Source organism: Paroedura picta, chromosome 5, assembly GCF_049243985.1.
Source record: "Paroedura picta isolate Pp20150507F chromosome 5, Ppicta_v3.0, whole genome shotgun sequence".
In the NCBI taxonomy this organism is placed as follows: domain Eukaryota; kingdom Metazoa; phylum Chordata; class Lepidosauria; order Squamata; family Gekkonidae; genus Paroedura; species Paroedura picta.
Window position 1 is genome coordinate 12,711,200 of NC_135373.1, and position 24,823 is coordinate 12,736,022.

Consider the following 24,823-nt stretch of genomic DNA (forward strand, 5'->3'; position numbering starts at 1 on the left):
CAGCATGAATTCCCCCAGCTCAGCCTAGGCTTCAGCCTTTCCTTTGGGGGAGGTCAGGGTCCCTTTAAAGACCACGGTGGCCTCTCAGCATTTCCTCCTCCATCCGGGTCCTGAAAGGTTTTTTTTTTCTACTCCCAAAGTGGGCTGCAGGGGGGGCAGTTTCCAGACCCTCCTTGAGGGGGGGGGGTGGTCTCAGACAAAACCATCACTTGGGCAAAGGAAGGCATTGTAGAGGTTCAGATTTTAGACAAAAGATTAGGGGCAGAGTTAAGGGCGTTGGGGAGTCTTTGAAGGTCCTTTCAGGCGGTGGGAGGGGTGGGGAGGGAGCTACCAGTGGTGAGGCCGGCCTGGCTGGCCTGGGGGTGAATTTGACCTGTTGGTTGCCTGCTTTGGCCACCCCGGCACAGCAAGGCTGGAGTGCATTTGCTTTTTGAAAACCTGTGGGGGAAGGAGGGGCATCCTGAAACGAGGCCTCCGGATTCTTCAGCGGGCAGCCGTGTTGTGTGTGGGAGTTAAGCAATGGCCTGTGCAGAAACAGGGGATCTCTCCCGGGCGATCCTTGGCTACCTGCGCAGTGTCGGGGTTCACGTCCGCCCTGGGAAACTCAGCCCGAGCCAGGTGAGTGGGAGAAACGCTTGTCCTTCTGGGTCTGTATCCCCAGGCAATGTATTATTGTTATTGTTTTTAAAAATAGGAAGTACAGACATAGAGGGAATACAGAACAATAGAGGGTATAAATCAGGGATAGTCAAACTGCGGCCCTCCAGATGTCCATGGACTACAATTCCCAGGAGCCCCTGCCAGCGAATGCTGGCAGGGGCTCCTGGGAATTGTAGTCCATGGACATCTGGAGGGCCGAAGTTTGACTACCCCTGGTATAAATGGTACCTATGCAACAAATTTTATATACGTATATTAGAACGTATTATTCACAGAGTACATTCCAAATTGTATTCCCTTTTTTTGAGGGTCCTGCGGAATGAGATGAAGATGGGGAATAGGCTTGCCAACTCTGACTTTGGATTTGGGGAGAATTTTGATGCAGAATCTACCATAGAGTTTGCCCTCAAGTGGCTGTTTTCTCCAGGGGAGCTGATCCCTCTTTTAATTCTAGGAGAACTCCAGCTCCCGTCTGGAGATTGGTAACCCTGAAGTGGTTTCTTCAGACATCTGGTCTCTCATTGGTTAGTTCTGAGGAGGGAATGGCATAAGATGGGGAGATACCTGAAGATTTGGGGGTGGTGTTTGCATAGGGCCTTCGGTGGAGTGCAGTGCTAGGGAGCCCACCTTCTGAAACAGGCATTTGTCAAGGTGGGGATCAGTTGTCACCTGATCTCCAGCTATCCACCTGGAGACTTGCAAGCCCTGGGAGAAAGAGAAATCCCAGGCCTATTTGCAAAGGATGTGGGAAAGACAAAGGCAAAAGGCAAGTCCAGTTTTCATAGAAACAGAGTTGGAAGAAACCTCCAGGACCATCTAGTCCAGGGGTAGTCAAACTGCAGCCCTCCAGATGTCCATGGACTACAATTCCCATGAGCCCCTGCCAACAAACGCTGGCAGGGGTTCATGGGAATTGTAATCCATGGACATCTGGAGGGCTGCAGTTTGACTTCCCCTGAATTCTAGTCCCTCTCCCTGCAGAATGTGGGAAATTCACAATTTGGGTTCTTGGGAAGTGGCTTCATAGGGTGTTGTTAGTTGATGTATAATTCTCAATTATGAGAATTGCCAATGCATTTCAGTGCACAGCCTTCTGTACAACTGATTTTATAGTGAGGCTGCCATTGTTTGAGTCTTTATAGGGTTTTAACTTTCAGAATAACTTCCTTTCTGTAGGGAGTTGTTTGTGAATAGAAGTGGAAAATAATAATAGGGTCAAGTGGCAGGTTCCCTTCCTTCTTCCTGGGAGGGGCTGGGGGGTGGGAGGTGGCTCTGCATCAGGACCTGGATGGTCCAAATTAAAACTTCCAGTTTAAAAAACAAAACAGTACAATTACTTTCATGAAAGAGGGTGATTTATTTTAGAACATTTCCAGCACAGAAGTGGGCAAGGAACTGTGGCTCAGCGGCAGAGCCTCTGCTGGCCACGCAGAAGGTGACAGTCCCTGGCATCTCCAGTTAAAAGGACCAGGTGATGGGAAAGACCTGCCCGAGACCCAGGAGAGCACCTGCCAGTCAGAGTACACGATCCTAACCTTGACGGACTCCGGGCTTGGTTCAGGGATAAGGCAGCTGCAGGTGCCCTGCAAAAGGGTCTCCACGCCAAGGAGCTTGCCCATGACATACGGACTCTTGATCACAAACAAACCCATTCAGTCTCCTGGTTTCCTTGCAGGGGAAGGCGATGCCCATTCCAGCCAGGCGCCTGTTTGGGGTCCCGCTTTGCTCGCTGCCCCTTTTGAAGCCTGCGGGAGGAGTCCCACGGTAAGTATTTTGTGCCCTTCTTCTATCTCTCATTTATAACCTCCCGAAATTGCAGTTCCTCTCCAGACTGCAGAGATAGTCTGCTAGCAGGGGCTCATGGGAACTGTAGTCTGCGGACCTCTGCAGAGGCACAGCTTGGCCACCCTTGGCCACCCCACAGGCATTTCCATGGTAGTTGTTTCTTGCAGCCAAGGACGACCTGCACTGGGGGTCCCCAACGTGATGAAACTCGCTCTCGTCTGGGAAACACCTGGGGATTTGTGGGGTGGGGCTTGGAGAGGGGAGGGGCTTCCGTGGGGTAGGATGCCACTCAAGTGGCCGTTTTCTCCAGACGAAGTGAGCTTTGCTGACAATGCACAGCTCTCTCCTTCCCAAGGCCCTGTCCTCCTCTTCTGCCCACCATCTCCCCGCGGCCCCTTTGCCCCCGTAGGTTCCTCGTGGATGCCTGCGAGTTACTACGCCTGCACCTTCACGTTGAGGGACTCTTCCGGAAAACTGGCTCAGTGACCCGAATCAAAGCTTTGAAGGTAAACCGTGGCGCTGCCAAAGCAATGATATTTTTTTTAAAAATTGCACAGCCAATCAGATGTCTGCCTCAGCCAAAGCCCCACCCACCTGCTGGAAACAGTGGCCCATGTTGGCAGCTGGGAAAATTGCACCTATGTCCACCCCAAGAACCATGTGTAGAAAACAGCCCTTATAACTTGTCAGAACCCTTTCCTGAATGCAAAGAGAGCTCCCTGCACTGAGAAAAGTAGCACCTCATGGAGCAAGGTAAGCAGAACTGCTTGCCTGATTCAGGGTAGCCCACCCTCCTCACCTGTCAAACCTGTGGCCAGCTGTCCTCAGCAATAATTGACCATCTCTTGCCTCCCTTCAGATGCTCTCGGTGGTAGTTCATTGTGATGTCCTTACAACAACCCTAGCAGGTAGGTTAGACCAGGCTTTCTCAACCAAGGTTTCGTGAAACCCTAGGGTTTCTTGAACACCATGGAACGGTTTCCTAAATGGGTGGGAATTTTTAATATATTTTAAAAATGTTATAAATTTATCAGGTGATATGACCATATTTGCGCCCTCCCCCAGCCAATTTCCAGTTCATTTTCGTATAGTCCCTTGACCAGCAATTTCCAAAAAATTGATACAATTTGCTTAAACATAATACTAAACAAAGCAATACATATAGAACCTAACTTCAAAGCCCGCTCCTAAGAACGGGTCTTGAAATGGTCCCCTCCAGACAGCTTAAGGTGGCTTTGGGCCACAGCTCATAGCCGGATCAAGTGGGGCTGGGCCAGGACAGAGCTCTTTAGCAGGCAGTCAGCAGGCCAGGAGGCCCTTGTTAGTAGGTCCAGCCTAGCAGGCCAAGAGGCTCTCGTTAGCAGGCCCTCCACCACGACCCTTTGCCCAGGGCTCTCTGCTCTTACCTGCTGCTGGCTCCAGGCACTGAGGTGCATCTGAGAGCAAAGAGGTTAGAGTCCAGGGATGGAGGGCAGGAGCTGCAGGGGCAGGGCCAATCCTGATTGGCCCTATTCCAACTTGGACAGCCAGACACGTTCCACCCCCCAGGCTGTTTCACAAATATATAGAGGAACCATGGATGGATAAGGATAAAATCAATAAGGGAAAGATACATAATTAATAATATGTCAATAACAATTTTTAAAAAGCTCCAATAAGAAATAGATAATACTATATAATAAATGTTATAAAATGACATTGATATTAAAAGTAGCTCTGCCCATGAGGCTGGGAGTTCGATCCCAGCATCCGGCTCAAGGTTGACTCAGCTTTCCATCCTTCCGAGGTCGGTAAAATGAGTACCCAGCTTGCTGGGAGGTAAATGGTAATGACTGGGGAAGGCACTGGCAAACCACCCCGTATTGAGTCTGCCATGAAAACGCTGGAGGGCGTCACCCCAAGGGTCAGACATGACTCGGTGCTTGCACAGGGGATACCTTTACCTCTACCTTTTTATTAAAAGCGCTTTGTGTTTGCAGATCATTGTATGGCAAAACTTTGCACGCATTAGTGAGATTTATGTATGCCTGTCCTCAAAAAGATGTCTTATTATTAGGCCCTCAGCATGTTTGAAAAATTTTTCAAGCACAATGATGGCCTGGGGTGGGTGGGGAGGGGCCCTGGGTAGGTGTATAACCAGCTATGCATCCTAACCATCTCCTGCACGATTGCACCACTTCTGGGATTTCTTGAAGTCTGGAGATTGTTTCAGAGGTTTCACTTTGGTAAAAACATTTTAAAATGCTGAGTTAGACTGCAGGTTCACATAGACCATTTATGCACTGGAGGTTTCATGCTGGGCTGCAGGCTGGAGTTTTAGTCATGGCAGATTGCCCCACTTCTTCCTGCACCCACACGGGGGAGCATTTGGATTGGTGCACCTCAGCCACCCTCTATTTCTGCTCCTGCATGGGAGCTGGGGCAATGAAGTTCTCAGTGCATAAACGGTCATAGTGAACTTCAGAGCTGAGTGCGGATTCAGATGGGGGCTGCCCAGCTCCTAGTCTGACACTTCCAATTGCTCCCCCACACTGTTCTCCACCCTTTCTTAGAAGAGTGCCCTGGGCTGTCCTCCAAGGGCTGTAGGTTGGCCACTGGTGGAGGAGTGGGGGAGTGGATCCAGGCTGAGAAACTCTTGGAGATTTGGGGGTGGAGCTTGACAGGGACAGGGACCTTGGTGGGGCACAATGCCTCAGAGTCCCCCCTCCAAAGCATCCATTTTCTTCAGGGGACCTGATCTCTGTAGTCTGTGATGCCAGGGGATCTCCAGATCCTTCCTGGAGGTTGGCATCCCTGCATCCTCCACTTGCCTGGGGTAAAGCCCTGCCTTGCGCTCTCTTTCCTGACAGTGGTGTGTCCGGGAGGGGTGTTGAAATGTCTCCGAGACAAAAGGTTGCTAAAAGGGATGGGAACTTGAGTCATTGTGTTGCCACAGTAAAGGTTTCCCGGTTTGTCCCCCTTCGGTCTCCCCATGGGGAAAAGCAGGCTTTGAAAAAGGCTGGAGAGAAAGTCATTTCCTCTCTGTCACACGTGACCAGAGAACTGCTCAGAGACCGGCTTATCAGGCCCCTGCTTTTGTTTCTGGAGCGCTCGCCATGCACAGCTGACCAGCCTGCCAGAAAAGAAGAGAGAGGAGGGAAGTTCTGAAACCGTGACTGTCCTCCAACCCAGCGACTTTAGAAGAGAGCAGCTTCTCTCATTCCCACCCCACAAGATTAGAATTCAGGGCTTCCTAGTTAAGTTGATTGGCCGTCACCTCAAGAAAGGCCAACAAAATGGATTTTTTTTTCTTTTGCGCAGAGTGTTGGCTTACAGAACTCCTTGCCACAAGATACAGACAAGATACTGGCTTTCAGCAAGCTTAGCCCTTGACGCCATTTTCTTATAAAGTTTTTCTGAGACTTAGGGTAGGATTAGACCAGCGGTCCGCAACCTTTTGCAGGCCACGGACCGCTGCGCCGGGGTGTGGGGAGAGGGCGCATGTGCAGACTCGCCGCTGGACACAAACGCTGGACACAAACGTGCATGCGCGGCAAGTCCGTGCATGCGCGGCAAGTCCGTGCATGCGCATTTGCGCTGCCGGCATGCAGGCGGCCGCGGCTCCCTCTCCCCGCCCCTCCAGGCCGCAAGGAAATCGGCCGCCGAATCGGCCCAGCAAGCGTCTCTTCCCCCCCCCCCCCAAAGCAAGAAGCTTGCCGGGCCGCAATCTAATTGGCTGCTTCGGCAGCCAATTTGCTTGCTGCCTGGTGAGCTTCTCGCTGCGGGGGGGGGGGCGGGAAGAGGGAGCCGTGGCCCGGGTGTTGGGGACCCCTGGATTATATAAAAGCAGGCTATCAAGGGTGTCCTGCAGGGGGCATCAGAGGGAATGAATATTTTGCATAGATAGGATAGGAGCTTCCTGATGATTTTCAGATTATCTCTTCTGGAGTCCTGATTGGCTCAAAAGGAGACTTCCTGCTTTTGGAGCACTCTTCCTCCCCACTTGCCTCCAGAACAGCAGTTGAACAGAAGAGTAACTGCAGAATGAGAAAGAGAGCCCACCTGGTCTCATGGTTAGTGTATCGAACTACGAGACCCGGTTTCAAATTTTCTGCCATGGAAACTTGTGGGGTGACCTGGGGGGCAGTCATACCCTCTCGGACTAACCTTCCCCATAGGGTTGTTGTGAGGAGAATGCTGTAAGCAGTTTCAGTTAGGTATAAAGGAAGGAAGTAAATACAGAATGTCCTTGGTTGGGCTAGCTTTCTACACTAGGAAAGGTGCCAGAGCATCTCTTTTGCAGACAGAAGGTCCCAGATTCAATTTCTGCATTTCCAGCTGCAGGCTCTAAGGGATAGAGAAAAACCTTCTCTGCTCAAAGCCCCTAGGAGTGCTTCCTGGACAGAGTTGACAACCAGGAGTTGGACAAGTGATTTGACTGAACAGGTTCATATATTCCAGCAAAGGAACAAAGGGTGTGTGTGTGTGGGGGGGGGGGGGATGGTGCATTTGTGGCGGCAGGAAAGGGAATTCTTTATTGCAAGTATCAGCCCTGCGTGTTTCACGCCGAACTTCCTTGGGGGGTTCTGCACAGCTATTAAAAATGAAAGAGAAAAGAAAAACCCTTTAAAACACTTTTTGTATTATTTGACCCAGGAGGTCCCTTCCATATTATTCTATGATTCTATTATTTCTCTTTGTGAGTTGGTAAAAACACATCAGATGATAACAAAAAAATGTTTAAAAAACAGAACTTCTGGGCATGCACAGAGTACTCTTAAACTGGCAAGAGCCACCACAACACCACTAGGAACTTAGAATGATGTTACATTTGCAGGCATATTGCAGACCAGAGAGCGCCCAAGTGATTAATTAATTCCAAGAATTATTTGAAAGGCAGAATAAATTATTTTAAAAATCTCTAGGTCCCACCAGGAGGTTGGCCACCCTAGCCAGTGACCTGTGCCATTTCCTTCATGCAGACCCGGTTGGAAGCCGGCGAAAACTGCCTGCACATGGCCCTGCCGTGCGATGTGGCGGCTCTTGTGAAGCAATTTCTAAGAGACCTGCCGGAGCCCTTGATCCCGGCCGAACTGCAGGGCCTGATGTGCCATGTGCAGAAGCGCCAAGAGGAGGATCGGCGCCCCCTGACCCTTTTGCTCACCTGCTTGGTCCCCAAAGTGAGTGCCAACACCCTGCGCTACTTCTTCGGCTTCCTGCAGGACGTGGCAGCCAGGTAGGTGCATGGCCTTTGGGTTGCCAACTCTCTGGGCCATTCCGCACAACTTAAATGTAGCAGAAGTCTTACCTTTGGTAAACGCTACATATTCAACGTTCCGCATGACGTCACACCCAATCTGCAACACTCCTGCAAGACTCCTGCATAAAGCGCTTTGTTGTAGCGCTTTTCGGGGAATCGGGAAAAGTGGATTCCCCCTGAAAAAAAACGCTACACTTCTGTGCACAAGCTGCAACAAACCAGCGAAAGACATGTGCGTTCTCAGTGTAGCGGTAGAAAGAAAGGCCCTCCCCCGCTCATGCCACGAACTTCCAGAGAAGTGATCACCATTTTTTCCCCTTAGACCTGCGAAAGCAATGAACGAGCGAGGCTTCTCTGGTTAAAGTCCCTCCACAGAAGTGATTTAAAGTAAAACAAAGCTCCCTAAGTTCCCAAGCACAACACAGACCCCTGTTCGGCACTGCCCGTAATTTCAGCCACAAATCACGCCCGGGGGGGGGGGATTTTTTTTTTCTACTTGAGGAGCTTATAAACGATTAATAGCCAGCTCCTATGCCAGCAAAAGGTCTTTCCGATACAATGATTGAACGCATATTCGTCGCAACGGGTGTGTTTGGTTTTTTAAAAAACAGTTCTTAAAGGGAAAGGGGCTTTTCGGGAGCATGAACACAACAGCCCATTGGCTGTTCCGTTTGATTGACGGCCAGGGGCAGGAAGAAGCGCAGAAAACAATCGCTTCCTTTGTTGCGATTCCAGCGAGACTGGAAACCTGTGGGGAATGAATGAAACGCTACTGGGACTTCTATATTCCACTAAAAATAAAGGTATGCGGAATGATGAAATTCCACTATTTAATACGGCGTTTCTGCCTTCTGTGAACATCTGGCAACATTGGTCCTTGTGCGGAATGGCCCTCTGTCAGGAAAGTCCTGGAGATTTGGGGAAGGAGGACTGGGGAAGGGAAGGGACCTCAGTGCAGTATAATTTTATGGAGTTCACCCTCCAAAGCAGCCATTTCCTCCAGGGGAACTGATCTCTGTATTGAGATCCGTTGCAATTCTATGAGATCTCCAGGCCCTACCTGGAGGTTGGTAACCCTATAACATCAGAGGGTGCCGCTAACCACAAATCTAAATAAATAAATAAATAAATAAATAAATGTTGGGCAGGGAGGTTAAATATAATTCTAGCTTTGTGCATTTCAGGCCAAAGCTCTCCCTTCTCCCTAAACCCAATCTGTGTGGTGGCCTCTGATTTGTAGAACTGGGTTCAATTCCCCACTCTTCCACGGGTGGCCAGCTGGGGGCCATTGGGCTATCCACAGTTCTCTTAGAGCTCTCTCTGCCCCACCTCACTCACAGGGTGTCTGTTGTGGGGAGAGGAAGGGAAGGTGTTTTTAAGCCACTCAGGTAGTGAAAAACGGGGTCTAAAAAGCCAGCTCTTTTTGTGTCTGTTCCTCTGCAGGTGCTCTCAGAACAAAATGGACGCAGCCAACTTGGCTGTCGTCTTTGCTCCCAACCTCTTCCCCAGTGAGCCCAGCAGCAAGTTGGGTGGGGGAGCAGAGGAGGTGCTGCAGACCCAGGCTGCCGTGGTGGAGCTGTTGATTGTCCATGCGTCAGAGATAGGTGAGTCTGATTCTTCCAGGGGCCCACTGTGGAGAGGGAGGGGGGGATCTCCTCTGGGAAAATCGAGGCTGCATAAACATGTACTCTGTTTGGGATGGGTCCGGGCACTGCTTCAGCATTCCCCATGCACAGCTCCTAATCAGGCAGAAAAGAGGAAAAGCTGTGATCCCAACATCCTCCTTGGTCTTAAAGGTGCCACGCAGGGTGGCCAAACTGGCTCTCCAGATGTTCATGGACTGTAATTAATATCTGGGGAGCCACTGTTCGGCCACCCCTGCTTGCTTCTGACTAACCTGACGAGCCACTGAAATGTGTGTGCACTAAAATCCCTCTGCTGCCCTCTGCTGGGTGGAACTGGAATGGTGATGCCCTCTTGGGCAATGTTAACCCTTGAGACTTGGGTGGGTCATATTGTGTCTGCATCAAAACAACAAAGAACCCAAAAAACTCCAAATAACTTTCTCCTGAGAAAAGCAGGATTTTGCAGCCCATGTGACTCAGCTCCAACTAAACACATTTGCTTAATTGTTTGCGCTCTCTGTTTATTTACTGCTCTGCCACCTTTTCTGTAAATGGGTGGTAGAGAGTATTATAAAGTTGCAGGTGGCCTTTTCCAACTGAAATAGATTTGAGGCTTGGAGATGCCAGGAAGTGATGACATCTGGCCATGCCTCCCTGCCATGCAGCCCCAGGACTGAGAGGAGCCTCAGGTGGCAAAGGTTTAAATGGGCAGGGCCCCTCCTCTTTCCACCCCTCCAGGCCCGTCATTGGCTATTTGGGAGTGGGTGGGCAACCTGCCCAAATAAGGATAGAATTAAAAAAAAAAAAACTTTTTTCTTTCCTCTTTGCTTGAAGCCAGAAGCAGCAGGCCTGGGGAGGGGAGGGCTTGTGAAAATCCCCACATTGCGGTACCGTTGAGGGACCTTCACAGTACTCTACAGCAGGGGTAGTCAACCTGTGGTCCTCCAGATGTCCATGGACTACAATTCCCATGAGCCCCTGCCAGCATCCGCTGGCAGGGGCTCGTGGGAATTGTAGTCCATGGACATCTGGAGGACCACAGGTTGACTATCCCTGCTCTACAGTACAGTACCACAGTGGCATAGTTGGGAAACTCTGCTGTATAGCTTTCAAGAAGGGAGATGTTCAGAGGTGGTGACTCTGCTTTAGCTTCCCACTTATGGCCACCCAGCCAGGGGCTTCCAAGGCCAGGGAGGAGCAGACGGGGCTGGCCCTGGGCTTCCTCTGCAGCACCTCCCTTGGGGGTCTCCCTGCCTTCCAAATACTCACCCTGCTTAGTTTCCAAGATCTGAAGAGATCAGGCTAGAGGTGGCCAAACTGGATGTCCATGGACTACAATTCCCACGAGCCTCTGCCAGTGTCCATGGGAACTGTAATCCATGAATACCTGTAGAGCCACAGTTTGGCTACCCCTGGGCTAGACCATGCCACTTTCCCTCACCAATGCATGATAGCTAGATACTAATCTAGTATCTTTAAGGCCATATGCGGTCTGGGCCCAGTATGCCTGAGGGACCACCTCTCCACCTACACTCCTCAAAGAGCCTTGCGCTCTACTACTTCCAATCTCCTGGTGATCCCTGGACCCAAGGAAGCCCGCTTGACCTCAACCAGGGCCAGAGCTTTCTCCATCCTGGCCCCCACCTGGTGGAACGAGCTCCCAGTGGAGATCAGGGCCCTGACAGAACCTAAACAGTTCCACAGGGCTTGCAAAAGGGAGCTCCTCCGCCAGGCAGTTGGTTGAGGCCGACCCAAACCATTGCTTCCAATTGGCCCCCCAATCCTCCCCCCTCCTACGACTGACACCAATCTGCCTAACCCACTGGCTCCCAGTAAGAGTTGAGCTGAGGCTCTTGAAATTCCATTTTCTAATGTTATTGTTATGATCATGTTAAGTTATTGTTGTTATAATGTTATTACTGTTATTATTGTTATCACCTGTTACCATATGTTATCTCTATCTTGTCTTGTTCCCTGAAAACCACCCTGAGCCTACGGAGAGGTTGGTATATAAACAAAACAAAACAAACAAACAAAAAAAATCGCTGCCTTTAATTCTGTCCTCTTCCTCCCCCTGCCCGCTCACCCTCGGCCACAGGCGCTGTGCCCCAATCTCTCCTGGAGAACGTGCAGGCTGCCTTTCCAGACACGGAACATAAAAGTCAGTCTCCTCCTGGACCAGGAGATGGGAGAGGCAGGGAGGCAGACAGCAGGAGGAGGAGGAGGAGGCAACGCAGGCGCAGCGTGGGCAGTGAGTATCGCAGTGCCGTGATATCGCTGTGGAGCGAAGTCCTTGTCTCTCTTCCATAGTTGTTTTATGCTCCTAGTTGCTCCTGTTACTCTTAAGACTTGGGGATGCAATCAAGGGATTTTATTATTACACCGGCAGTCTTCAAGCAAAGGCTGGATACACACTTTTCTTGGATGCTTTAGGATGCTTAGGGCTGATCCTGCGTTGAGCAGGGGGTTGGACTAGATGGCCTGTATGGCCCCTTCCAACTCTAGGATTCTATGATTCTATTATCCCAAAGGTGTTGTGCGGAATGATCGGAGCTGCGTCCTTTGCACTCAGGCTGCACCCAGGACCCTCCGTGATGAAATCCATATACTCTCATCTGCAGTGCAGAAGTTGTTGGGGTCTACATGGGCTGGTTCTGCACTTCCTTTGTTTTTTCCATCGTCAATCCTGCTGAATTCAGATAGATTTGAACCTGGGTCTTCCTCCTTCCTATCCCCTAGATTGATGCAGAAAGTGTTCTGCACTTGATTGGGGAAATTCAGAGCGGGAACGGGAGTGGTGGGCGTGAAGCTGTTTATTTATGTTTCTTTTCCTGAAAGAGCGGGGGGGGGGGGGTCGGGTGATGTCCAGCCAGCATTAAAGGAGAGAACTTTCTTTCTGTCTTTTGACTGTCGAGCCAGAGCAAGGGGGGAGGGAGCCAGGTGCAGCAGGAGGCTGCTTGTTTCTCTTTCTTTTCCTGAACAAGTTGGGGGGAGGGAGAGGATCGTAGACAGCAGCCTCACAGAGAACGAGAAGGGGAAAATAAATCCAGGAAACAAATCTCTGCTGCAAGAAGTATGGACTTCTGGAGCACAGTCACTTTAAAACATCCCAAAATGAGGGCAAAAATAAGTCTTCTTGCAGGGGAAGTCTTGCAACCAGGAACGAGGCAGTCTTTGAACTGATGCCCTGACCATCAGGGACAAACTTCTTTGCTACATCAGCATTGGAGGCACGGGGCAGGAAGTTAATCTGGCAAAACGCAGAAGATCTACTCTTATACGAGGGGTTTTCAAAGCTGGTTATTCAGAGATAGTGACTTATATCCACTCCTGGGTATTGCATGGGAAATGTAGGGTCACCGTTCATCAATCATGGATGTTGCAGAGGGAAAATTTAAAGCACCCAAAATCAAAATGTAAATCGAATACAGTGCAGAGTGGAGAGGCTTATACGGGCTAGGAGAGGGTAAATAGCAAAATGCAGACTCAACCCTGGACTGCTGGCCTTCTAAGAGCAAGGAAAGGACCCTTCTCATTTGCATATGCTAATTTAATTGCATGCATCCACTTGGAGCTCAAAGGGGCCATGTTCAGTTAGCCTACATTCAACATAGAGCTGCGGTGCGCCTCATGTCTTTTAAACTAACTGCTCCAACTCGATTCTGGAGATCATGAGGCATAGACTTGAACTATGGGCATTGAAGAGGAACAAAGGTAGACCCCTTTTCTGTGTGGGGCACAGCAGGGTGAAAAATGTATTTTAATAAATTGAACATCTGAGAGCTTGAAGCGGCCTGACCTTTGCCTCCTTGGCCGGTTCTTGTCTCCCCACCCCCTTTCAGATATTGTCACTGAAGCTCTGAGCAGATTCAAGTCAGGTCGAGCAGTCCGGACTGCTCCTTGCCCGGAGACCAAAGAAGGAAATGGTGAGTGGTCCGATGGGAGGGGAGTCGGTGTCACCAAGGGATAAGCTGAATGAAAGGAACTGGTGCCCCCAAAACCCTCAGGAGGAGCACAGACTGGCTCATGAAATGAAAGTTTGTGGCGAATTTCCGCCAGCTGTGGTTTGTAAACTTCCAAGTGGTTTCAATTTGTGCCAGTTTGTGAATTGTCCAGACAGACTATTTCCGCTCAATCAATGTTTGCCAAACTTCAGAGGAAAAGTTTGTGCATGGAATTTTCCAACCTGTGCCTTTAGTGTGTGTAGCAGGGCCCATTCCATGGATTTTTGAATATGCACTTGACATTTTCCCCAAAGCATTTTCCTGGGGGCATCTTTTGGGGGGCCATAACTCAGACTCCCTAAGTCCAGTCTGCACATAATTTGGAAGGCACATAGGAAGAGCATCAAGGGGTCTGTTCTATACACTCCTGAACCTGTGCCTGTCATTGACTGGTTGTGCAGATTTCTAAAAACATTGCATTGGGAGCAGCTGCCACCTCAGCACAAGGGTCTTTACTGTAGTACTGAAGGTAAATTGCAGCAGCACACATTTTGTGGCTGACTCCACCTCCTGGGGCAGCCATTTTGCCTCTCACTCCACCCCCTGAGGCAGCCGATTTGCGTCTGACTCCGCCTCCTATTGTAAGGTGACTGGAAGGCTATAGACGAAGCTGTTAGTGAACCACTGTCTGTCAGGAAAGGGTTAACCTTTGTTAACATTTGGGATTGCTAGAGGGACAGGCAGAGTGGGCCATGTGATTTGTTTATTGGCATGTAAAATGTTGTCTCTCCATTGACTACATTTCTTGTCTCACATAAGGAACTGTAACCAGAAGAGAAGGTAATTCTCCGTCCTCCCTTTGTTTCTGGACTGCTGTGGGCAGATCCATGTTAGACTCTCTCAAGGTAGCATCCAAGATCAGCAGCCCCTGAGTGAGCTCTAGGAAGTCATGCATGTTCTTGCTTTGTACCCAGTTCCCCTACCCTGGTAGTCCATTATGCTTTAGCACTGCCCTCCCTGGCCTCATCATTTATTAACTCTGCTGCTTTGATACACAAAATACCCAGCAAGATAGAAGGGTCAGCACAACAACACCTTGTAGCCATCCTGGGATCGATGGCCGTACGACTGCTCCTTTCTCGTCTTTCCTGTTGCCAGGCTCGGGACTGTAAACTCCTCCGGGCAGAGGCCTGCAGGCCGTAAATCACAATGTCACTCAGTGGCGGTGAATTCATAGCTGCCTCAGTTCCAGATTTTAATGGATTTCCCCGTCTGCTGTGACGCTCTTTTGGTTGCTGAGTCCGGGTCTTCCGGAAAACAGGCTTGTGGACATGGCAGGTCTCACTGCCCGTCTTTGGCCCCCCAAGAGCAAGTGGAACGGTCCGGATTCCAGGTCTGACCAGAGTTTTCCTCCTTGTCTCCTGCACTCCAGAATTCCCGAAGGACTCAGCTCTGAGAACATCCTTTAATTCCAAGCGGAAAGCTTCCGATGATATCCTGTGGGTGTCTGAGCTTTCAGTCAAGAAGAGGTAAGAGTTGCGGAAGTGTCAGGTCTGACAGACTAGCAACAATACTTCTGGATTAATAGAAACCTCTATTGCTAAGCAGATCAGAACACCTAGACGTTCATAGTCGAATCTAATCAATGCACAGAATTGTATTGGTTTTACTGGTTCATTTTCCCGCCCAAAGCCGCCCACTTTCCCAGAGAGCAAAAAGCCCCCTCCTGCAGGTGCCAGCCTGGGCTCGGGGCCAGGAGTGAGAGCTGGGTCTTCTTGGCCTTGGATGTTATACAGCTACCCTCCCCAAAGATAACACAATCTAGCATAATTGTTACAATAACTAATCCACTACACAGTTCAGGGTTGTTACACAGCAAGTGAAACAGACATACAAGATGGAACCACTCAGGTCAAGCGTAAATCATGGCAGTGATCATGTGATCCTGACAGGAAGTCCGGGTCTGTGGCTCAGCTGGTAGAGCGCATGCTTTGTGCACGCCCAAAGTCCTGAGTTCTATCCTTAGTAGCTGATTCCATTGTTGAACTACTCTGAGTATGACCCCCCCCCCCACCCCGTGCTATATAGCTGGTCCTGTTTTACACATAGCTGAAAGCCATTCCTGCGGGTCTTCTCCTCTGCTGTCAGCAGGAACCGCTCCCTGCCCTCCTCCAAGTGACAATCTCTCAGAAAACCGTGCATAGCCATAGACAAGGGCAGTATAAAAATCCAAATAAATGAATACAATCCTTAAAGAGAGCCATCCTGTTCCCTCTCAGCCTCCTCTTCTCCAGGCTAAACATTCCCAAGTCCCTCAACCTATCTTCATAGGGCTTGGTCCCTTGGCCCCAAATCATCCTTGTCGCTCTCCTCTGAATCCTCTCTACCTCCTTTTTGAAGTGAGGCCTCCAGAACTGCACACAGTACTTGGGCTGTATCAACAGTTAGGTTTGCTGTTTCACCCAAGCGAACTTGGTTTTTTGCCTGGCTGGCTTCCTGGACCCATTGACAGTGCCTGGTCTTTTCCATCCCCTGTAGAGGATTGGCCAGGAGGCGGGCAATGGCCAGAAGAACTCTCTGTATTGGGGGCTAGGAAGAGAGGCTGCTGGTTCTGGAGGTCTGCAGTCACTGTATGGTAGGAATGCCAACCTCCAGGTGAGATCTGGACATACCCCACAATTGTAACTAGTTCTCTAGTTCCTCTGGAGAGAACAGCTCCTTTGGAGCCTGATCTCTATGGCATTAGGGTCTTTCCCCTCCCCAGACCCCACCCTCCCCAAGCTCCATCCCAAAATCCCCAGGCATTTCTCACCCAAAGTTGGCAGGCTTAACTGGCCTGGTACAAGCAGTCTTCTCTGGCATTCCAAATCTAAATAAATCCATCCATCCATCATTCCTCTAAATATTTGTGAAACAGCCCTGGGGGTGGAGAGTGTCCTGGCTGTCCGAGTTGGAATAGGGCCAATCAGGGTGCGGCCAGCTTTCCTGGCTGTACCCTGATTGGCCCTCCCTCTCCAGCTCCCAATCTCCTTCCCTGGACGCTAGCCACTTTGCTCTCAGATGCCTGAGAGAGACACACAGAGCCCTGCCAAACCACAGATGACCCCTGATTACCTGCTATGGCTCCTGCCGTGAAAGAGAGAAGAGAGACAGAGACAAACTGCAAATGAGCCCCAAACTGCAAAGGACACTTGCTTCTCTGCTAGGAAGGAGCCCTGATTACCTCCTATGGCTCCTACTGGGAGAGAGAGATCTGTGCCTGCAGGTGTCCCCTGGGTCCTAGCATCCATTGTATTCCTGCTTGCAATGGGCTTCCTCGCTAGTAATAAAATAATAATTCCCACCCAGCCTGCAAACAGATGGGCCAAGTCTTCACCATTTTCTCTGCTTCCTTCTCCCCCTTTGGGAGAAACTAGCATCCTCCGAGCATCCTGAATTCCCCCAGTGTTTAAAGCAGAGGAAGCATTACGAAACAACCCCCCCCCCCAACCGTTATTAGATGGGTGAGAGAACTCGGCCTGAGGAAAAGCTCTGTTACTTATGGAAGTTTGCATACTTCCACACGAACCCAAGTCAGTCCAGGACAAGCCAGCTGCCTTTTCTAGGCCGGAGTCAGCTAGGACCTGAAAGATAGACAAGATTTTCGAGAGACAGATCTCCCTACGTCAGGTACCAGGGCTCTTACTCTCGAAAGCTGCCCCCCCCCCCACACACACAATTTCATCGCTCTCTAAGCTTAGCTCTTCTGCAGACTAACATGGCAGCCACCTTGAGATTCTCTCTGTGGGCTTTTCCGCACATTATTTCGTGAAGCCAGCTGTGTGGCAAAGCGTGAGAAATAATCCTGGCTCACTGGCACTCCACACCTCTCGAGCTGTCTCAAATGTTTCTGGGCTCTTTTCACACGTCTTGCGCTCCTCACTCACTGCCGGAAATGCGAGAAGAGAGGGCAAAGTCTTGTTTCGCTTTGGCCTGCTTACCACTGACACCACATATGCACATCCGGCGACTGCCGAATTTTTTTTTAATAGACTTATTCATTTAAATGCCTATCTGAATCTTCACAGACAATCACAGCTGAGGTGCATGTCCACCTAGTCGTTCCAAGCGGTTCTCCATTTTTATAAAGAACTTCCTGCCCCAGGAAGAGGGGAGAGGGAGGCGGGTGCGAGGGTAGGACACTGGAGGCGGATGTAGCACTTCTTCGCCTCCATACATTTCTTTTGCTGGTGGTCTGCTGGTTGTCTGTCGGGTGATAGCACTTTTTGGGATTCTCCAGCTTTAAAATGACAGCTGTAGCGAGCAGTTTGCTGGCCAGATGCAGGAGGCTGGCTACGTCATGTGGAGCGGCTGGAATATAGCGTCTTTGGAGGGTAAGGATGATGCTACATTTATGGTGTGCAGAAAAGCCCAGAGTGTCTTCTATGCCAAGAGTAATACTTACCCTGGTTCCCAGTGACGTTCATTGACAGCTTTCATTTCAAAAAGTGTCCCCACAAGTTTGAGGTCTAGAAACTTGTTCTTGGGAGAAAGCCAAAGGAAATTGAGAATCTTTATGGGTTGGAGGGAAAATACTGTTCTTTGCATTTTGAGTGGTACATTGCAGAACTTGGCTGTCTTGCTGATTGTTGCCTGCCCTGAGCTCTCAAGGCACTTCAGTTGTGGGGCATGTGGGTTTCCCAAGGTTAATGCTTGGCTCTCTCCCCCCCCCCCCCCCACTACAGGAGATCAACTTTGGATTCTGGATGCTCAAATTCCTCCAAAGAGGAGGTGTTGGTGTTGGAGCAGCCCGTGGATGCGGATTGTGTACAAGGTAACGGCTTTGAACCCTGCTTGCTTGGCAATCATGTTTTGTTACCTGGAGCATCTGTACCATTTTGCGGGAGGCCTCAGTGTTACCTGTAGTGTCTGTGCTGTCTTGTGGGAGGGCTCACCGTTACCTGTGGTGCCTGTACCATTTGGCAGGAGGTCTCACTCTTAGCTGCTGTGTTAGTATCATTTTGCAAAGGACTCGGTTACCTGTAGTGCCTGTACCATTTTGTGAGAGGGGCTTTCTAGAAATGGAGGGCTTTGAATGCACAAAGCTGCTTCCTACTGAATCAGAGCTTTTGGTCCATCAAGGTCAGCATTGCCTACTCAGACTGGCAGCAGCTCTTCAGGGCCTCAGGCATCGCATACTCAGACTGGCAGGAGTTCTCCAGGCCTCACCTGCATCTAGTTCTTTTGAACTGGAGATGACAGAGACTGAGGCGGGGACCTTCTGCATGCCAAGCTCATGCTCTGCCACTGAGCCTCCCCTTTCGGGAGGACTTTTCAGGAAGCCACAAGGCTTTTGGGAGGCAGTTCTTGTTACTGATCCTTGGGGACTTCAATATCCGTTCGGACGCACCGCCCTCAGGACTTGGCTCAGACCTGGTGTCGGCCTTGGCAACACGGGGGCTTTTGCAATTTGTTGCCGAGCCCACTGATCAGGCCAGCCACACCCTCGACCTGATCTTTGGTGCGGGGATGGAGGTAGGTCTGGATGTGGACCACGATGCCCCGCGGGCCCGGCTCAAGATCCCACCTCCTCCCCAGTTGGGCGGTGGACGCATTTTTGTCCGCCTGTGGAGACTCGTGGATATGATTGGTTTTCGGAATGCTCTGCTTTATGCCAATAAAGGTATTGTGTGTGTGTGTGTGTGTGTGTGTATGAAATGCACACAAGTGGCTGCCCTCATGTCAAATGCTATGCGTGGCTCTCTTTGGCTCCTCTTTAAGGAAACCAATTGAGTGATCAATAAAATAGCCAGTTTCAATTGTCTTCTGTGTTCCTTTCCATCTTCCTAAATCTTAGGTCCTGTAAGCCCTGCCCTGGTCTTCTCCAACAACCCCTCAAATCCAGTCTCTGGGATAGGACGCCGGTCAGGCAGCCCACAAATCTCCCCTGCGAAAATTGTGAGGAGGCGGAGCAGCGGAAGGACACACACTCAGAGGTCTGCTGGAAGGCAGTTCTTTCCGTGGGGGACAATAGCAAGGGGGGGGGTTGAAATCCAAAGGGCATTGTCTACCTCCTGGAGTCTCAGCATCATTGAATGCTTTCAATTATGCTTCCCGGATTGGAACTATTGAAAAGGCCTCATTTTCCCCTTGCAGGGGCCTATAAACCAATAAGGAAAGCAGCAGAAAGCTGCACTTCTTGAATTTCTGCTTGTTGTGAACTCACAGCTGGAGATGAGCTCCTGCACAAAGTTTATGGCATATAGTCTTATGACATGAAGTGTAGGAAACAAGTACCTCGAATCCCACTATCAGCTATTTTATCTGCTTTGCAACCAAGAATCCTGGGTTCAGTCCATGGTTATTGCAGTTATAAAGTTTCTTGGGGTAGGAGGTAATAGGAGATAACTTCCCCTGCCTTGAACCAGATCTAGGTTCATCCAGTAATGTGGTTGAATGAATCTTTATCATACATCCTCTTGGACTGCATCAGAAGGTGGGCTTTTGTACATTCTCATTTTCCTGTTTTGTAAAGTTTTGTTTCTTCAGGGTTTTTGTGTGTGTTCTGCGCAGGTTTTTCTCCCTCTGTTGGAGTTAGTGTCCAGCATATCCAGATTTAAATTGCAGGTTTTTATGCTGCCCCTGCTGGTTAAAGTGTGTAATATCAAATTGACCACTAGAGGCAGCAAACCAAGTGTGGAAATGGGGGAGGAGCCCAGTAAAGGAACAGGAACTTATAAGTGAGGAAAACGGGAATGCGGAAAAGCCCTGTAGGTCAATCTGCTTTGAACTTCTCGGCTACATCTTGAAGTTTATGAGGAGTTGCCTGACACTCTTCCAATTTTTGCCCCATTTGGTGATCTTAGAGACACTGTCTGTTAAGCAGGAGGTTCCAAGTAGAGATGATGGTTTGTAGTCCCTGGTAAACCCTTCCTCCTTAAATCTGTATAATAGGCTAGGTGAAATACTGCAATGGATGCCTTGATTTCCCTTTCCTTTTCAGGAAACACTCCACCCGCACTGCACCCTCCTGCTCCCAAGCACTCTTTGAGCGGAAGGACATGGAGCGGAAATCCTTGCGCGTTTTCTTCTGGGGCAGCAAAGATCTGGTATGTCCTGGGGAGGTAATGAAAGGCTAGAAACTCTGGCATTCTGTCGGGGGAAATTGCACTTTCTGCATTTCCCACTCCAACCAGCAGGGGCAGCAAATTGCTTAGTATGCAGCTGCTGTTGTTTTGAGCTTCTCTAGAACTTCACCAAATTTGATTCCAGACCATAGGGACCACCCTCACATGCACAACTTGAATGGACATTTAAAAATAAATAAATAAAGCTACCATTGGCTGTGCATTTTCTGCAGGTGTAAAGTGTTGCTGTTTCTTATAATTTGCATTGAAAGAGAATGAAAAAAATCAGTTGAGAGTGATATTGATCTTTCTTGTCTGGGGACTTTCCCCCATTCTCATTTTACTGGCTGGGAAGTCCCTGTTTCTTCTGGATTCTTTTTTGTTCTGGTTCTGCATGTGTTTTGCCCCCTCTAGCGGCCGAGTTGATATCTCACAGCTTTTTGCCAGCATAAAAACCTGCCCAAAGATATGTTAGAGGAGGGAGGGGGAAGCTGTGCAATATCAAATTCACCACACAAGGGAGCAAGATAGGTGTGGGAAGTGGTCAGAAGCAAATAGCTCAAGATGGGGCGACATGTTAGTCTATCTGTAGCAGGAGAAAGGGTCAAGAGTCCAGGAGGACCCTCAAGACCAGGGGTAGTCAAACTGTGGCCCTCCAGAGGTCCATGGACTACAATTCCCAGGAGCCCCTGCCAGCGAATGCTGGCAGGGGATCCTGGGAATTGTAGTCCATGGACATCTGGAGGGACGCAGTTTGACTACCCCTGCTCAAGACCAACAGAATTCGTGGCAGAGTAGGGCACTTTCATGAGCCACTGCTCATTTCTTCAGATACAGCCAAAATGTGAGTCCCTCTGTCCTTCTATCTTGGAGAGAGATCATTCACCATCTGAAATCGCTCCACTCCCCAAGGGAGAAGGGCAGATACATTCTAGCTGTATCCGAAGAAGTGAGCAGGGACTGGTGGAAGGTGCTACAGAGCTCTTGCTCTTTTCTGCTGGACAAAATGCAGTTTGACACGATATGTGAATCCCGTTGTCTTCTTTCTCAGCATCCACTCTCTCTCTCCCCCTCCCTCCCTCCCTCCCTCCTTCAAGGTCGCAGAACCAAGTGGCTTGCTTCTGACAAAGAAGATGGCAGGAGGAAGGCCAGAAGGTCCCGGTTCCCACAGTCCCAAAGAAACTGAAGAGAGTAAGGCCCTTTTTTCGAAACTGCCGCCTCCTGGGCCAGGGATAGGAGCCCCAGGTTCTCCCCACCTGCTTTCCAGGTGCCAAAATGCGTAATATCCCTGGAAACGACGTCGGCACATCAGCTATGTCAGGGGTGACACTCTGGCTTTTGGACGAAAGCTTGGTGGTAGAATTAGCTTCTAAGTAGGGTTGGGCGGACGCTGAAACGCCCAACCTTAGAACTATAGAGTTTTGTTCCAAAACTAGAGTGTCACTCCCTGATGTGTTGCAACTTCTGAGTGGTTGTTGTTGTTGTTAGGTGTGAAGTTGTGTCCGACCCATTGCGACCCCATGGACAATGATCCTCCAGGCCTTCCTGTCCTCTACCCTTCCCCGGAGTCCATTTAAGTTTGCACCGACTGCTTCAGTGACTCCATCCAGCCACCTCATTCTCTGTCGTCCCCTTCTTCTTTTGCCCTCGATCGCTCCCAGCATTAGGCTCTTCTCCAGGGAATCCTTCCTTCTCATGAGGTGGCCAAAGTATTTGAGTTTCATCTTCAGGATCTGGCTTTCTAAGGAGCAGTCAGGGCTGATCTCCTCTAGGACTGACCGGTTTGTTCGCCTTGCAGTTCAAGGGACTCGCAAGAGTCTTCTCCAGCACCAGAGTTCAAAAGACTCAATTCTTTGATGCTCGGCCTTCCTTATGGTCCAACTTTCACAGCCATACATTGCAACTGGGAAGACCATAGCCTTGACTAAATCATAGCCTTGACTTGAACTTGAAAACCCAATGGACAAGTTCTGAGTGGTGCATTGTATTAATTTCCTGTTTTCCTCCCTTGGGGAGTTAATTAGTACGAACTGTCACTTTCTTCGACAGCAAGATCTGAGGAGGGCATCATTCTGGAATCTTGTCCTGCATGTAGATGCCAGCCTCCAGGGGTGACTTGGGGGTCCCCTGGATTTACAGCTCATCAGTCCCTGGAGAAATTGGCTGAAGCCCCTCTCCCTCACCAAATACCACACGCCCTAAACTCCACCCCAGAAATCTCCAGCTATTTCCCAATCATGAGCCGGCAACACTAACTTGTAGGGACTCCAGCCTCCAAGGGGGACTTGGGGAACTCCTGGAATTCCTGCTCTGCTTCCAAAGGACAGAGATGACTCCCCCTCTTCCTCAAATGGGCCTGGCTTCTGGGTGGATTATTTATTTATTTAAAATGTTTCTACTCTGCCTTCCCTCTTGGTTCACTCAGAATTAGTTGCAAGCAGCACAACCAACACCAGGTCTCTCCCGCCTCCCCCTTCCAAGATGCCTTTTGTCTGAATCAGCTGAATTCACTTGGGGTCTTATTGTGCTCCGCTGGGCAGAAATGTGATTGCTGAAGATTTATTTAACCATTGCTCAGGCTGAGAGACATCCTCTTTACATTTGAAAGACTGAGGACCGATTTCACGCCAAGCCAAATGATTGATGGGGCTCAGCCCCTTTTTCGACTCTGTGGTGCCTGGCCTGCCGGGAACTGGCTACCCCCGTTTCTCTGCCTCTGCCTTGATAAAGCTTTCTCTCTGGGATTTCTCTTTCCAGGACCCGAGAGCCAGTCATCCGACAAAGGGGTCCTTCCTTACCAAGACCAAGCAGCCCCGGATACTGCTGCGAGACGCAAAAATGGAAGCACGGCCAGTCCCGGTTTGGGTGGTGCTTCTTGCGGGCACCGAGGACGGGCCTCGGGGATGGCTGAGGGTTTACTTGGCTGTCCCACCGAGGCTGCTTCCCCACCGCAGCGGCCCCACGTTCTACGTCGTTCCTTGAGCTGGCCTGAAGGCGTGTCCAGGAGGGGAGCCGCAGAACAAGGGGAAACGGATTCTCTCCCTGACGAGGCCACTGTCGTTCCTGGAGACCATTTAGGCCTAGTCGAGCAAGAGCTGCCGGGGGCGGAAGTCACGGCGACAGGCATGAGACGGGCGGGTATCCCCGCAGTGTGTGTCACGCCGGCTGAGAGCTACGGGGCTGCCTGCCCAGAGAAAGAGCCTTGTGTGCTCCCAAGTAGCCGTGGCTCCTCCCAACCGGATCTGTCTGACTGTCACAGCGCCCGAGCTGACGGCTTCTGTCCCCTCGACAAGGTGCCCCCCAGCAGCCTCAAGCGTTTCACTCTCAACCTCCTGCGGACTTCGCCGCAGCCGGACGAGGGGCCAAACGCGGGCAGGCCCAAGGGGAAAGGGGGGCGTCGTTTTGGCCGGTCTCTGAGCCATGAGAGCGGCCTCCCCTTGCGAGCGGAGGAGGAGGGGGCTGGCTGTGCAGCAAAGAAGAAAGGGGCCGCCCTGCAGCCCCCCAAGAGCCCTTTGTGGTCCTTAAAGGCGTATGGGCGGCAGATCTTCCTCACCCACAAACACTGGGCCGTGACTTTGGGAGGGATGCGGGGCAGGAAGGAGTCGGCATCACAGGAAACTGAAAGGGCTGCAGCGGATTGCCAGGAGCCCATCTTGGGCTGCCGGCTGAAGGGAGAACAGCATGGATCTAGCCGCTCTCCCAAATTCCCCTTGGTGGAACCTCAACTCATGACTGGTCAAAGTTCCCTGGATTTGTAGATGAACTGGAAGTGGGCAGCAGAGCGAAGAATCACTCACAATTGCTAGTCAGCCAGGCTGGGGTACTTAAGTCGCGTTCAGCTCCTAATGCAGCGGTGGCCAGACTGTTCGCCACAAGTTCACCACGCCCGTCCTAATGCTTTACCCTAAGCCAGGGGTAGTCAAACTGCGGCCCTCCAGATGTCCATGGACTACAATTCCCAGGAGCCCCTGCCAGCATTCGCTGGCAGGGGCTTCTGGGAATTGTAGTCCATGGACATCTGGAGGGCCGCAGTTTGACTACCCCTGCCCTAAGCAATTCCTCATGCTTGAGCTTTGGCTCAGATTCTGCGAGTGGGGCCCCTGTGGGCACTGCTAATGGGGCCAGGTTGTGGGTTTTTAAGGCCATTCGCCTACCTCCTCCCTGCCTATCGCTTCCTGTCAACGGGGTCACGCTGTTGACGTTCTTTTCACGGGCACTCGCCCTGCCAACATTCGGAGATTCCGAACCAATTTTCTCACCTCTGTTTCCTGACCTTTCGACGGTTCGTTCGACAACCAAGCTTGCCTGGTAACGCACACAATCCTGCGGGGCGGGCAAATCCTTTAAAACAGGCTCCTCAAAGCGCATTTTGTCATGCTGCTTTTCTAGCCAAAGTGTGGGAAAGGGAGCACGGCTGAACTCTATTTGAGTCCATCTCCTTCAAATTTTTGGTAGCGGGGATTT

The 24,823-nt window shown here is 50.5% G+C and overlaps 1 protein-coding gene across 1 annotated transcript; it reads left to right on the forward strand.

The window, feature by feature from the left end:
• The first annotated feature begins 124 nt into the window (after positions 1-124).
• LOC143837085 (uncharacterized) lies at positions 125-24,303 on the forward strand. The gene is made up of 13 exons (XM_077336552.1): positions 125-618; positions 2,336-2,424; positions 2,855-2,951; positions 7,407-7,660; positions 9,128-9,288; positions 11,408-11,560; positions 13,152-13,235; positions 14,686-14,782; positions 17,978-18,066; positions 19,090-19,228; positions 20,236-20,341; positions 21,457-21,550; positions 23,117-24,303. Exons 1-13 carry the CDS (start codon positions 520-522, stop codon positions 24,115-24,117), a joined length of 2,463 nt encoding a protein of 820 aa, XP_077192667.1. The 5' UTR covers positions 125-519; the 3' UTR covers positions 24,118-24,303.
• The last annotated feature ends 520 nt before the right edge of the window (positions 24,304-24,823 follow it).